Below are 15,867 nucleotides of genomic sequence, written 5' to 3'. Positions count from 1 at the left end.
AACGCTCCCCAAGAGTGCCCCCATTAGTGGAAGAGCCCTCCAGTATTAATAATACCCTCACAGAGCCCCCAGTAGAAATAAGGCCCCCTATTGTTTCCCCAGTGGTAATAAAGCTCTCTTCTACAGACCCCTCAGTAGTAATAAGGCCCCCATAGTGCTCTTAGTAAAAATAAGGAGGATCTATAAGTCCCTCCTATAGAGCCCCCAGTAATAATAAGAACACCTATAATGTCCCCTGGATTTGCAGTACCTCCTGTAATTATATTCCTCCCTCCACCATACAGTCCTATGTAAATAACATCACACCATCTCTCCTGCCCTCTCCAAAATACAGTCCTATGTAAATAACATCACTACCCTCCCTTCAGCCCCTCCAACATACAGTCCCATGTAAATAACACTATTTCCCTACCTCCGCCTTAGAGTCCCATGTAAATAACATCAGACCATCTCCCCAGGCCCCTCTAATTTACAGTCCCATGTAAATATCTCTCTTTATCTACAGCCCCATGTAAATATCTCTCTTTATCTACAGCCCCCTCCAAAATACACCCCCATGTAAATAACATCACATCCTCCCCAGCCGCCTTCAACATACAGTCCCAAGTAAATAATATCACCCCCTCCCCAGCCACCTACAACATTCAATCCTATGTAAACATCACCCCCTCAACATTGAGTCCCATGTAAATAACATAATTCCCCCCACCAGCCACCTTCAACATGCAGTCCCATGTAAATAACATGACCCCCTCCCCAGCCACCTCCAACACACAGTCCCATGTAAATAACCACAGCTCCCAGCATTGCTCTGACTCTCTAACCTCTCCTCATGTAGCAGACATTACCACAGCTTCTTCCTCCAAGACTTCTCCTCTCCACTGCCATCCTCCCCTGCACTGTTCACATGATGGTGACATCATGGCAGGTCCTTCTCAACTACTGCCTGTTTTACTGGTCACATGACCTGTGATGTCACCACAGGTCCTTCAGATCTTCCACTGCATTAGATTCAATTGTATTGCCGTCCTGAGGATGGCAATACAGTTGTATCTAGCTGGCAGGCAGGACATTCGGGGTCTGGGACAAAACATCAGGGGCCCAGGCCCCGAATGTTTTGACCTAGCAACGCCTCTGATCTGGTGATTCAGTACAGATATCCCTGGTGTGTGGGGATTCAATACAGATATCCCTGGTGTCTGGTGATTCAGTACAGATATCTCTGGTGTCTGGTGATTCAGTACAGATATGTGTGGTATCTAGTGATTCAGTACAGATACCCTGGTGTCTAGTGATTCAGTACAGATATCCCTAGTGTCTACTGATTCAATACAGATATCCCTGGCATCTAGTGATTCAGTACAGATATCCCTGGTGTCTGGTGTTTCAATACAGATATCCCTGGTGTCTAGTGATTCAGTACAGATATGAGTGGTGTCTAGTGATTCAGTACACATATGAGTGGTGTCTAGTGATTCAGTTTAGATATCCCTGGTGTCTCGTGATTCAATACAGTTATCCCTGGTGTCTAATGATTCAGTACAGATATCCCTAGTTTCTGGTGATTCAGTACAGATATTGCTGGTGTCTGTTCATTCAGTACAGATATGAGTGGTGTCTAGTGATTCAATACAGATATCCCTGGTGTCTGGTGATTTAATACAGATATCCCTGGTGCCTGGTGATTCAGTACATATATCCCTGGTGTCTAGTGATTCAGTACAGATAAGAGTAGTGTCTAGTGATTCAGTTTAGATATCTCTGGTGTCTAGTGATCCAATACAGATATCCCTGGTGTCTAGTGATTCAGTTTAGATATCTCTGGTGTATAGTGAGCCAATACAGATATCACTGGTGTCTAGTGATTCAGTACAGATATGAGTGGTGTCTACACTGTCTAGTGATTCGATACAGATATCCCTGGTGTCTGGTGATTCAGTACAGATATCCCTGATGTCTGGTGATTCAGTACAGATATCCCTGGTGTCTAGTAATTCAGTACAGATATCCCTGGTGTCTGGTGATTCAGTACAGATATTCGTAGTGTCTGGTGATTCAATACACATATTCCTGGTGTCTAGTGATTCAGTTCAGGTATGCCTGGTGTCTATTGATTCAGTACAGATATCTCTTGTGTCTGGTGATTCAGTACAGATATATGTGGTGTGTAGTGATTCAATACAGATATCTCTGGTGTCAAGTGGTTTAACACACATACTCTGGTATTGAATGTTTACATTCATGCTTGTTAAGTGGTTCATTACAGTTATCTCTGGTGTCTATAGAGTTAAAATGGACATTCCTGGTCATCAACTCTTATTATCTGCTGCCTGCCCTGACTATAGACTGACTACTGTGTTGAACTGGTGCTGCCTGCCCTGACCTTGGACTAGTTTCACATGAACTTTGCCTGCCCCGACCTCGGCCTGTTTTTCACTACATATGTTGCCTGATCCCTCTGGGCTTTGCACTGGTGTCTTTGACCCCCATGGGTCAGGTACCAACTACATCACCACTATCTCAAGAGATAGCATTCATAGGAGTTAAAGGGAGAAAACCAGGCGATTGCCAGGACAATGTCCTTAGAAATAGCCAAAAGCCAAACCGGTTAGTTGGTATGGTGGTTCCACACCCACTGCCAGTTACTCACTCTCACTCTCTGTCTCTGATTTGTCTGAAACGAGTCAGAAGTAATTCGGGTTTGTTAGAATTCCATTTTTTACAGGAGATCAGGAGCAGGGAGGACTGTGCGGCCATTATTTGAAGGCCATGCCATTCTTTATGATTTGGCAGAGTTTCAGTGGGGTTGAATGTTCAGTGGAGTCAGATGAGTGCCAAGCGAACCACTTGTAGGTGCACTGTGCAAGCCACATCTTTGCTCACAACTATTACCTTGCCTAGGCCTATGGCTGGATACAAAATGTAAACAGTAATCTTTACTATTTCCAATAATACAACCCAAATTCATCAGTATCTGACTTGCTAGCTAATGCAGATGATAAGTGACTATTAGTGCCCCCTAAAGGCCACATACAAGGATGCATAGACTGATAATAGAAGCAGTTTTGCAGAATGTGAACTAGGGGGCACAAAGGCTCCTCTATCACATAGACGACAGCAGTATTTCAAATGGCACATGATAGTTGGGGAAACCTGTTGCAGATGACCTGCATATGTTCTTGGTCTCTGAATCATGTGTGGGGAAGGGGAGAGTGAGCAGATATTGTAACCCAAACCCAAACTTTGAGAATCCCAACTGTGGAAACAAAAAACACATATATAGATGCTTCCACCCTTACCCTTTAGGGGGTACTATCTCTCCTTACGGAGAGCGATTTAATAGGTGTGAGGAGGCCTATAGGCCATAGATGCTTCTCTGGAATTCTGGGAAGAAGGTATGACGGCCTCTCATCCAGTTAAGCCAGTACTCTCTGCTCTGCACTGATGATGGACAATCACCCAGAAACAGCTGTCTGCATATGAGGTGCTGGCTTATTTATTATCCAAGTCGTGTCTCAAGGCCTGTTTAAAGGGTCGAACATTGACTTATAAGATAGCTGCCTTACATGTGGTGGCATCAGAGGCAGAGCTTGCTAAGACCTCATTTGTATACCTTATTTCCACCCTTACCTTAACTCAAATTTGGCTAAGAACTCCAATTTCTCATTTAATAAATACAACGCAATACCGGGACATGCTAGCAAAATTCTTAATACTCTGCAATTCAGTTCACAACCACCGGATGGCCACACATTAGACACATATAAAATAGACATCTGGTGACACAATAACGTGAACTCATGTTTTTGCTTTTTTTTTTTTTTATAAAAAAAAAGCTGGTCATTTCACGCCACATATTTTGGGAGCTAAGAAGAAAGATACGCAAGGACAAAAATGAGCCCAGCTTAGAAACAGCGTGCATGTATGTATTACAAAATAATACTTGAACAGGTCACATTGTCCCCTCCAAAAACAGCTTAGACTGAAAGTTACGTTGCTATAAAAATTTGGTGTAAATATAAAAGGCTAAAATTAGTTGATTTTTTATAAATTTTTGTATTGATTTTTTTATTTTATTATTGTATTATATGTACATTTTCCTCTGTAACAAATTTGATCCCGCATTCTACTGAAGTGGTAGGAAAAAAGTTTAAAAAATAGCCACTCTAAAAATATTGTGAAGGTGTCCCTTAATATTTTCATTCTCCTCTCAGCGTTTTCATACAAATAACCAAAGATCCTGTTGCCTTTTAAGGGGAGGAAATGTATTCCCTTTCCGGCGTGAAATACGTGTTGTTTTAGTCGTGTGCGCCTGGGAGGTGGCTCGCACTGTTTTGTTTGCTTTACGGCCTGTCTGCTCTTATTGGTAAGCGTATCTATCCATTCACATACAGATGATTGCAGGCCTGTGCCTAGAGACTGAAAAAAAATGTATTCAACTCGAAAATTCTTCGCTACACCTAATTATAGATAATTACAGGTAACCCCTGCAAGCACACGTGTGAAATCACAGTGCATACATTGTTCGCGCCGGGTAATTATTGGCATCAATAACGGTCTCTTTAATCAACATGTTTTGGAAGGCTGTAAATTAAACAATTGTGTACAAGCCTCGCTCTTGTTCATCTGAATGGACTAATATTACTAGATAAACGTCTGGTGAGCGACGACGCGTCAAGTGAACCCGGGTCTATCTGAAACGGTTCACGGATAAGGCAAAGATAAATGGGGTTTTCATGTTATGTTTGTATGTTTCATTGCGGACAGTCTCCAGATAATGCACAATGGGGAGGGGGAGGGGGGGGGGAGTCTACATGACTAGTAGGGGGCTGATAATGGAGCCATAGACAAAACAGAGAAGTCTGATAGTTGTGGACAACTGTTCATTCAGATGGTGTCATGAGCATAGTACGATGACCTATATCTTTACATACATATGGTATGAGCAGGTAATGATCATATGTGGATATCAGCCATGACTTGTCAGTATTGGAGAGATGTTGGTAGTATTTTTGCATTAGCTATCTATCTTTTTGTCCCAGAAAATTGACCAAGGTTGATCAAGCATGCAAAAGTAATCATGACATAGGAAGAATGAATTGGTTGATATATACTCAACTTCCACTTCTTTACCATGGACACCAGGATGCTATGCAGATGCCTACAACACAGTTTGGTACTGGTTCCTTTCAGGTTGAGTGCCAGCCCATATCTCCAATTGAAATCCAACATGTCCAATTTTTCTTTCCCTCTAACATCTTTTGTCCGGGGACATTAGATGGTTGGTTTTCTTGAACTTGGTGGGTTCAGCCAGAGGCATACACAGAAATCATGGGACCCCATAACAAAGGTCAAAATTGGTCCACCCCTTCATATAGCAACTGCTTGGTGTCTCCATTGATGGTACATCACTATACTTCTATACTTACCAGGTTACAAGTAAACCTCAGCCTTATATCCAGCCAACTTATTTCTTTATAATATCTTTGAGATATTCATGAGATGAGATTTTCAGGCTCTTCAATGGAGATCCAAGATCCAGGTCTGTGGCTCAGCCACCATATCCTCTTCTTTGCAGCGAGGACTAGAATGGCTGAAGGCAGTTATGAGTATGTACAGTACTACTAGAATGTCTATTCAATGTTACTGACAACACCAATCTCCATAAAAAGAATGAAGGTCTGACCTTGTCACCTAAAAGTTGTGTCCTTTCTTCATCTATGCTAGACACACTAAGCCATCTGCCCCATTGGCAATGTTGGCATGGGCATGTTAGTAGCTTGAATTAGTACTATTGGCTCTTCCGTTTTACAGTGTCACCTCAAAGTCACCTGTGGAGAGAGCAAAGTCACCCGTTGTTGGCACTGCTTGTTGCTTGGCGGCAGCCACCTGACATTATTCAGCTGCTCCATCACAAGTATAAGACATGTATTCTCTAGGGAGTCTAGAGTTCAAAGATGTGGGTTTGAAAGTGTCTCCTGGTAGCATCACTGGTGTAGCATAGGCATTTCATCTCACCTTGTTTCATGCATGACATCTATCTTACATTATTGTGGGCCCTTTAAGAAGTATCACTGGGGCAATTGGACCTCAGACCAAAATAAATCTGCTCTACTGCCCTAATAGAGATCTACTTTTTTTATACCAGAGTCTCTTCTTTGGAAATCTCTACGTCGCTGGTCAGATTTGTTTGTTCAAACACATTGGCGACTGTATGAAACTCTGTAAGTGTAACTGTAATTTGGTGTATGATTATGTCAAGCTGAGAAGTGCCGGGACCCGTATAATGGAGGAGATCTGGTTAGTGTACGGGGATGGCTGTTTTATTGTCAACTACAGACAGAACAAACCGCACTTCACACATAATGTATGCAAATTTGTTTAATTCTAGGTCTAAACTGAGCTTCCTGGGGATAATTGTCCTGAGGATAAACAATATTCAGTATCACCCACAATCCCTGGTTACGCTGCGCATTGGAATGACTCCCTTAAATGAACTCTTTGCATGAATTTCTGGATTTATAGTGTTCAGATGTCAGGGTTCTGGGTGGGAAGTGAAGAACAGGAATTTCTTAGGGGCAGCCATGTTTTGGATGGTGCATAGTACGATCCTAGTTGTTGCACTTACCTGACCCTTGAAGACCCTTTATCTGACTACCAGGGAGCCCCATAGCAAAAAGGATGGACCCACCCCCACTGAGAAGTCTGCCCTTGAGTAGTCCTGGTGTGGTTGACAGCTGACCCCTAGGGGTCAGAATCACAGGGATCAGGCAAACTTGTAGTCAGAAGCAAGCCAAGGTCAGGGCAGGCAGAGTTTGTGTGAAGCTGTGGAACAAGTCCGGGGTCAGGGAAGGCAGCAAAGGGTTAATACAGTAATCAGGCACATGTCGGGTCAGGCAGCAGAAGGTCAGAGTCAGGATTTGGGCAGAGGTCGGTACACAAGCAGATTAACAGAACACCTTTGCACCAGTCACCGTCCCCTAGGGGAAAGTACCTTAAGTACTCTGAGATGGCCAGCCATAAGCTGGGGAAGATTAGGACATGTGCACACTGGCCCTTTAAGAGCTGGGAAGTGCACACATGTGCTTCCTACTGGCAGACAGAAAAGGCCTGGTCGATAGGAGGACACACTGGATTACCGATGGCCAGACAGAGGAGGGACAGCAGGTCTGGCCAGCTAGATCCATGACAGCAGTTGGGTGAGAGACATGGTTCTTGTTCCTGGCTAGGGTAGTGGGGCAGCAGCAGGCGCAGTTCACAGATAGGGAAGAGCAAACTTTAAAAGTTTGGGTTCAGAGTTTGGGTTCTGTGGCAATTCCGTTGGATTCTGTTGTCATGGAATATTTAATGGAATGCTATGACTGAATGCACCACGGAAGCCTTTAAGAGGCATTCCATTTTGCATTCCGTCATAATAAAAGTCTATGGGCAGTGTAATGGATCTGGCCGATTTTTTTTCCCATTAATTTTTCAAATGTGGTTGCATAAAACACCAGAAAGCCACAAATTTTGGAGCAAAATGAGACGTTCCAAAATTTGTGATTTGTTTATTTATTTTTTACCCCAGAAACCTAGGCATAGACCTTTGATACATCCCCTACTCAGACTAGACAGTCTTCTCATGCAGGATGATAAATACTGTCAAGTCTAAGTTTACACCGCTTATTCGTTGGCTAACTTATTTTAGAAGCATGGAGCTGCAATTGGCACACATGGTGAATTTAAGCCACACCCCCATTCTGAGAAACCACACCCCTTCTTGATGAGCCACTCCCCTTGTCGGACAAACTATAGAAAGCCACTGAAAGTGTCTAAAATTCTGGCATATTTTGATTAGTAACTCTCCCTGTGTCTGGAAGCAGATGAAGCTATCCAGCTTGAAGCCCATATTTTTCTGTTTCCTTCCATGTGGTGTCAATATATTTGTCTCTAAAGTTCTAGTGACATTTGGATCTTTTTTGTGTATGTTCTTATAGCTCTAGAGAAGGGATTGACGAAAGCACTGAAGAAGCTGGATGATTATCTTAACACAGCCCTCACCGAAGAGATTGACGCAAACAGTCGAGAGGAAGAAAAGGTTTCTCGAAGGAAATTCCTGGATGGAGATGAATTCACACTTGCTGACTGCAATCTTCTGCCCAAGCTTCATGTGGTCAAGGTAAAACTGTGCAAAGATACTGGAGATCTCATCTTTGGGCTTAGCAAAACACCATGGAAGCTAGTCATAGTATTCACGGGAAACCTTGGAGAGTCCATTAAAAGGGTTTCTGGGCTCCCAGTATTCATCACCTATCCTCAGGATAGGTCATCAATATCCAAATAATGAGCACTGGTGCTACCACTTTGAACGGAGCCAGAAGCACAGCTCCATTCACAGTGTAGTGGATGTGCTGGATTACTGCAGCTCAGCTCCCATTCAAGTGAAGGAACTTTACCATCCAGATACTGATGACCTATTCTGAGGATAGGTCCTAAATATCAGGAACCCGAAAAAATCCTTTAACCCCTTAGTGACCACCCATACGCCTTTATACGCTTTTTTACGGCTGCAGAGGGAAGTGGGGGCCCGGCTCTCACATGAGAGCCGCAGCCCTGCTCTAACAGCCCGGACCGGCAGGAGTGCCGATTCGGGCTGTTTAACACTTTACATGCCGCGGGCAATGGCGCCCACCGCATGTAAAGTGCTGACAGAGGGAGCGGACTCCCTCTGTCACCCATAGACACCCCACAAATGCGATTGCGGGGTACTGATGTGTGTGAAGACTGGCAGGGGTGCAGCCTGCTGGTCAATGTCAGTATAGCACTGACATTAAAATGCAATGCACTATAGGGATAGTGCATTGCAGTTTAAAATCAATCAAAAAGCTGTCTGTTATAGTCCCCTTGTTGGACTATTAAGTGGTAAAAAAAAAAACACATTTATTCAATAAAAAAAACCATTAAAAAAATTATGCTTTTTTTTCAGTGAAAATATGCTTTTCAATTTAAAAAATTGCAAAAAAAAAAAGAATTCCCTCATATGTTTGGTATTGCTGCATCTGTAACGACCCAAACAACATAAATATCTTGTAAATTATCCCCTACGGTGAACGCCATAAAAAAATAAATAAATACAGAATTGCTAATTTATTCTTAGTTGCCACCGAAAAAACATAATAACAAGCGATCAAAAAGCGCAATTTACTCCAAAATGATACAGATAAAAAAATACAAGTTGTTCCGCAAAGGTCAAGCCTTCACACAACTCCATAGAAAGAAAAATAGAAAAGTTATGGGTCTTGAGAAGTGGCAATGCAAAAACATTTTTTTCTTTTAAAAAAGGGTGTTTTATTGCAAAAAAAGTTGTAAAACTTAAAAAAAACTATATGTATTTGGTATCACTGTAATCGTACTGACCCAGAGAATAAAGATATTATGTTATTTTTATATACAGAAAAATGAACGCTGTAAAATTTATAAAAACACAGTCAGTATTAAAGTTTTTCCCATCTCCCTCCCAGAAAGAGTTAATAAAAGTTAATCAGAAAGTTATGTGTACCCCAAAATAGCACCATTAAAAACTACAACTTGTCCTGCAAAAAACAAGCCCTCATAAAGCTATGTAGGCGGAAACAGTTATAGTTCTTGGAACACGATGATGAAAAAAGGCTGGTCACTGAGGGGTTAAGAATCAAAACACAGTGGAACCAAACAAGGCTGTAACTCTCTATATATTTTAGTATCCGAAGGGTGTCTCTTCCCTTTCTCATTCATTTTGGAGGTGTCTTTGGTTTGGCAGATATGAGATAGTATTCTTCCTTCGAGAAGAGAGTTACGGTAATTTGCATCCTCTTTCCCACAAGTCCCCATTTGCACCATGGATCTCTTCAATAAGAATCATCCTTCAACCCAGTATCTTAGAAGTCCCATTTGTAACCCCAGCAAACCACACTCTGTAAATATGGAGGGCGTAAGTACAGATGTAGCAAATCTATTTATGGCCCTATGGGAAAAATAGGTAATTGAACCGATCTTATGCAAGGATCAGCAAGGGGGTAGAGTAACATTATGGAAACTCTACATCGATGACTGCCTGTAAATATGGGTGGGAGAACGTCAGGGTTTGGAGAATTTTATTGCTGATATTAATAAGAATGACTGGAATTTGTCATTTACCAGCACTATTAGTTCTGATTCAGTCAATTTTCTTAATTTGACTATTTTTATTGAAAACAACTTAGTCAAAACTAGAACTTTTTTTTTAAAGTAAACAGACCTAAATGCATATATTGAAGCAACGAGCTGTCATTATCATCCGTGGTTGGAAAATATTCCCAAAGGACAATTAAAAATAATCTATCGAAACTGTACAGATGTAGAAGACTACAGAAAACGAAGTAAGATTATTCAGGAGCGCTTTAATGAAAAGGGCTACTCAAAGGAAAAACTAGCCCTTTGCAGTTAGAATGTAGAAGAAAGTGTAAAAATACATAGTAATATAGTAATAAAAAGAATTAAAAAATGTAGGTTTACTTTTCTGACCCAGTTCAATGCAAATGCAGGTCTCATAAAAGTTCTATCAAGAAAAATTGTTCTTAAGAATGACCCCATTTTAGGATCTGTGATCCCGGTTAAACCTGATATAATCTATAAAAAAAAAAGCACCAAACTTACAAAATCACTTGGTGCACAGTTATAGCCCTATGAAGGTGGGAGATAATAAGAAGAGCAAGTTCACTTGGTGCGGATTTTGGCTTCCGTGCAAAAATCGCAAAAGGGAAAATAGAAAAATGAGCACACAAGCTATTCAGTCTACTAAAAAAGGCTCGAACTTTAAAATAAAAGGGGAAGTCACTTATGAGCATTCAGGGGTCATTTACCTGCTGGAGTGCCCTTGTGGCCTCCAGTATGTGGGACGAACTATGAGAAAGCTTAAAACGAGAGTTCAAGGACACATTCGGAACATTAAAAAGGGTTCCTCTACATTTAAAAAAAAAAAGCACATGGCAAAAATCCTAGTGGGTTAAGATTTACTGGTATAGAAAGGGTTAATCAGAAGTGGCGGGGAGGAGACCCACCGGCTAAGATTAGTCGCTGCGAAGTAGAGTGGATCTATCGATTGGGGACATTACAACCGCAAGGATTAAATATTGAATTTGATCTGAGTATAGTTAGAAAGTTCTATATTTTAGGTTCGTAGCTGAGTCTGGATGAGATCATGGTTTGTCATTGATACCGTATATTCCCGTTCTTCTCTGTGCTACGAGAGCAAATACTAATACTCGCTGATTGGTCCGATAGAACCACGTGACCAAAAGAATGAATGAATAAAGATTTGACTGTGATTGGCTGATTTAATCATGTGAAAATTTTATGAATGAAAGGAGAGTATTCTTGGGTTTGAACTAGATCTAATCATGTGATCGGGAAAAATTATGATAAATAGTCATTAGATAATGATTTGGTGCGCGAGATGTGGAATAATAATGATAAGGCAGAATGTTTTAAGTGACAAGAGGTTTTAAATAATTATTTTAGTATTTGATTTTGAGATAAGAATGTTTTGTGTTGTCTATGACTGAATGCAATTGGGAGGAGTTTCTTCCACCCTGAATCTGTATAAATTAGATGCCCTGATGAGGGTGGAGTATGTGCCCCTGACGAAGCGAAAGCGAAACCTAGGTCGGGCAAAAACACGAGGGCTGCTGCAGCTTTATGATATGCCTATTACCTTGTCACTTTTGTGAGTATAATAAAAAAAAGTTCATTTTAGTTTTGTTGGTGGTTCTTCACTATTTGCGCAATTTTTGGTTCCTATAGAACAGGGGTGCACAACCTGCGGCCCGGGGGCCACATGCGGCCCTTGATACCATTCTGTGCGGCCCCCAACCATCTGGTAACAGACATGTATGCCTATGTCTTGTGGCTGCTCAAATGTATTTTTCATGTATTTCTCCCATTAGATGGGAGTCCTGGAAGTGTAACTAGACATTAATGTTATATAATGTGTGTTCAATATGCCATAAGTACAATATTTCAGTTGTTAATACACCTTTAAATTTTAGTTGCGGCCCTCGTCATTTGTTCAGTCTGGCAATGTGGCCCCCAACCAGGAAACGTTGTGCACCCCTGCTATAGAAGGACTGAATTAGAAGCAAAAGGGATTTCTGCTGGCCGCTTCAATGTTCGTCTATATTTGGATGCTGTGCATGACTCCAATATAATTAGGATATCGTCTGGATTTTCTGAGCAGTGCGGTCTCTCTTCTTTGATTTTACAGATGTAGCAGAGTTGTCAAGTTGGAGGTTATACTACAACCTCCAGTTGAGAGAGTGCTAAATAATATAGGACGGAGGAACTTTAGACAAATTAATGAGCGTGGAAAGTAAGCTCAGGTTCCAGGCTCTTCACCTTAAAGCGTTAACTATGTTTGCTTTCGCCGGCGGTACGGGGCAGATTATTAAACACTTCATTTATTCCAGCATTTCTACTTTCTTTGCCAAATAATAAATATGATTTGTGACATGTTTAAGTGTTTATTCTGGGGAAGACCACCCAGACCAGTCCTATGTTCACCCCCCATTTTTATTTTTCTAAATACAGTTGACCTGGATACATTTAGGAAATGTGAATCTCTGGAGTATTCTGCAATGTGTGTAAAAATAGAAAAAGCAAGTGCACATGGAGTACAAGAGAAACCTTATTAAAGGGGTTGTCTGACTCGTACTTAGCTGTGGACCACCCTCGGCATCCACTGAAGTCAGCGGATTCTCATTGATTTTCAAGGTCTCTGCACTGTAGGGGAAAAAAAACCATTTTTTTTGTAGTTCTTCCCACAATATCAACTTGACTCTGGAGGACACACAGGAGTCCATGCAGGGGCTTTCTCAAGATGGTATTTAACCCAGTCACCTTATTGTTTAATGTATTTATGTTTGAAAATTGCCATAAAGACTTAAATATATCTCTACGAGTGAGCACCAGATCCCTACGATCCCTAGCATCCTTTTAAAGAGGTTTTCCAGGAGTTTGATATTGATGGCCTATCCTCAAGATATATCCTTGGTATCTGATCAGTGATGGTCCTTCACCCAACACCCCCACCAATCAGCTGCTTTAAGATGCCACATGTGGTCCCATGGCTTATTTTCAAGTGAATGGGGCTGAACTGCAATACCAAGCACAGCCACTATACAATGGACAGCGCTGTGCTTGGTAAGCGGCGTGGAGGCCACAATCCTCAACAGAGCACCATGGCCTCCTTAAGCAGCTGATCAATGGGAGGTGTTGGGTGTTAGACTCCCACTGATCAGATAATGATGACCTGTTCTGAAGATAGACCCTTAAAATCAATTTCCCTGAAACAAATCTTTGTTTATGCTAATACTAGGCTATGTCTCATATCTGGTGATTGGTACAAAACAGGTAGAGGTGGCTGTAAAGGCTCCCATACACATTAGACTATTGACTGCAGAACGATTTTCAGCGGGACTGACCGACAATGTAATGTTTATGGAACCTCCCAACTGTTCCCCAACAAAAGAGGTCTGGGCAAGGTTCGGGCACATTGAATTTTAATGCTGATTCATTGTTCTCCTGCGAGAACAAGGTGTCCGGCATCGGCTTACTCCCCTCTCTCCATTGAAAACGCATGACTGCTCATCCAAATCAATTATGTATGCGTAGACTTGGCAGAGATAGCTTTCGGTCGAATGAGCATTTGGCTGACACTTATTGAAGGTGTATGAGCACCTTAAATGTTGAGAGACTCTTCTCGGAAAGTACTAAGAGAATCCTAGTGCAACTATCGCTCAGTAGTATTTCATGATGAAAAGTCATCAGATAGTCTTCTCCCGCTTCGTTAACTTGTGATGATGATGGACTATAAGTGAGGATTAGGCTGAAAAAAAGACAGTAGTACTAGTCACCGAGCCAGTATCAGAGCCAACAAAAATATACTATGCAGAGTTGTTCGAGGTTTCTGTGAACAGACCAGATGGTGACTAGGCCACGGGATTTGGTTTATGTGACATAGGCTTCCTTGAAGAAAGTAATTTTCAGCGCACACTTACATTTGGGAATATTTGGAAAGAATCTAATGGTGCAAAGCAATTAGTCTCACAGAAAGGGTGCAGCAAGAGAGAAGTTCTGGAGATGGGACTGAGAAAATGTAATAAGAGTGGATGTGTGTGGTAGGTCAGCTTCTGCATGAGGTTGGTCAGTTTGATGGTTTGAGATGAAATATAGAAAGGAGCAGCAATCCGGAGAGTTTTGTAGACTAAAATGTGATGCCCATGTTCATGTCTTTCCAGATTGTGGCCAAGAAGTATCGCAACTATGAAATCCCAGCAGAGATGACAGGGGTGTGGAGGTACCTTAAGAACGCCTATGCCAGAGATGAATTCACCAATACATGCGCCGCGGACAAAGAGACAGAGCTGGCCTATGCCGATGTAGCAAAGAGGCTCTCAAAGTCCTAACAGCCAAGAAAATGCCACCAAATATAGTATTCTCTTTCACAAAGACTACTCTCTTTGGTTGCCTTAGGATGGACCTCCTCCTGTCTGACTATGATGACATCATTACCACAGCTTCCAGATACACCACCGCTATACCTATCTACAAGTATGGCCATAGTCCAATGATAATTCTCAATCTTCAATTTGTTTTTAGTCATATTAAAATTAAAGACAATGATCCAAGACCCACCTCCCATAATTTCCATCCTAGATTGAAGGCAATACCAGCTATCTTATATAAAGTATTTTTGTAATGTAAGCTCGCTTCTTTAAAGGTGATTTATAAAATGTATTATATCAAAGTAAATTGTATAATATATATATATATATATATATATATATATATATATATATTTCAGTGCTGCTCTTTACATCTATTGCTAGAGTATTATTTCTACAGTATTCTGCGATTCCATTAGAGTGGTCAATATCTTGTTTTATTACTTGTTTTTGCAATTTTTTTCAAGACCTTGCAGGAAATTGAGACCTTCTGGTATAGACAAGGCTTATAGAATCCCTTTGTAGGCATTTGTTATCTTTTTTTTAAAAAAAGGTTTCTGCCTTCTTGGTTAAATTGCAGTATGAAAGACCTAATAAATTCAGTTTCAAATAATGTTGTTAAAATTTTATTCAATGTAGGGGTAGTTAGAAAATTGGGGGGAGCTCATGGCAACCTGTCTTTGCAGGAGCAAAGCTATAGGGGTTGCAGAGGTAGCAGTTGTACCAATGCCCTGGTGTCTGAGTAGCCAAAAGGCCCTGCTGCCACATCGGAATGCCACATCAGAAGACACTAGTATATTACAAAAGTCACAAGATGGATGGGTGTGCTGGTGGACTATTACATTGCATTGGGGCCCAGGATCTTCAAATTATATCCCTGTGTCTCTATGGTCAGAAGATGACCAAACTCACAATCTGATAGGAGCTATTGTATGCATATAAATATATATTTGCTTCTAGAAGAGAATATAGTGTCACACATGATTCACAATGAAGGCTATGAAATGTGGCTTTGGCACATGCACAAGGCCTTAAAAGGAAGGTCAAACCTTCTTTGCATCTAAATTGGAAACTTTATCAAATATTTAAAATGAATAAAGTGTTTTCAATTTGTGTGTACCGCTCTAATGGAGACCTATGTGTCCATGGTAACAGACTACAAACAAGCCCTGTGTAGTCTGATTTATTATATTTCTTATCTACTTCTTTGAAGAAGGTATGCAAATGAGCTCTTAGCAAGGTGCCACCTTGAGACTTGACTTGGATAATAATCAAGCCAGCATCTCATCTGCTGACAGCTGTTTCACGGTGATTGCCCCTGATCAGTGCAAAGCAGAGAGAACTAGCTTAACTGGGTGAGAGGCCTAGG

The 15,867-nt window shown here is 41.3% G+C and overlaps 1 protein-coding gene across 2 annotated transcripts in view; it reads left to right on the top strand.

Annotated features, from left to right (window-relative positions):
• CLIC5 (chloride intracellular channel 5) overlaps positions 1 to 15,112 on the top strand; it is a 145,618-nt gene extending 130,506 nt beyond the window's left edge. For both annotated transcript variants that reach the window (XM_040427288.1, XM_040427289.1), the window contains exons 5-6: positions 7,977 to 8,158; positions 14,292 to 15,112. In XM_040427288.1, coding sequence (XP_040283222.1) covers positions 7,977 to 8,158; positions 14,292 to 14,459 — 350 coding nt within the window. In that variant the 3' untranslated portion in view covers positions 14,460 to 15,112. The remainder of the gene's footprint in view (positions 1 to 7,976; positions 8,159 to 14,291) is intronic.
• Positions 15,113 to 15,867: the final 755 nt, after the last annotated feature.

The sequence above is a fragment of the Bufo bufo genome, chromosome 4 (genome assembly GCF_905171765.1).
Source record: "Bufo bufo chromosome 4, aBufBuf1.1, whole genome shotgun sequence".
NCBI lineage: Eukaryota > Metazoa > Chordata > Amphibia > Anura > Bufonidae > Bufo > Bufo bufo.
Note: the sequence above shows the minus strand (reverse complement) of the source record. Positions and strands in the feature narration are given on the sequence as shown.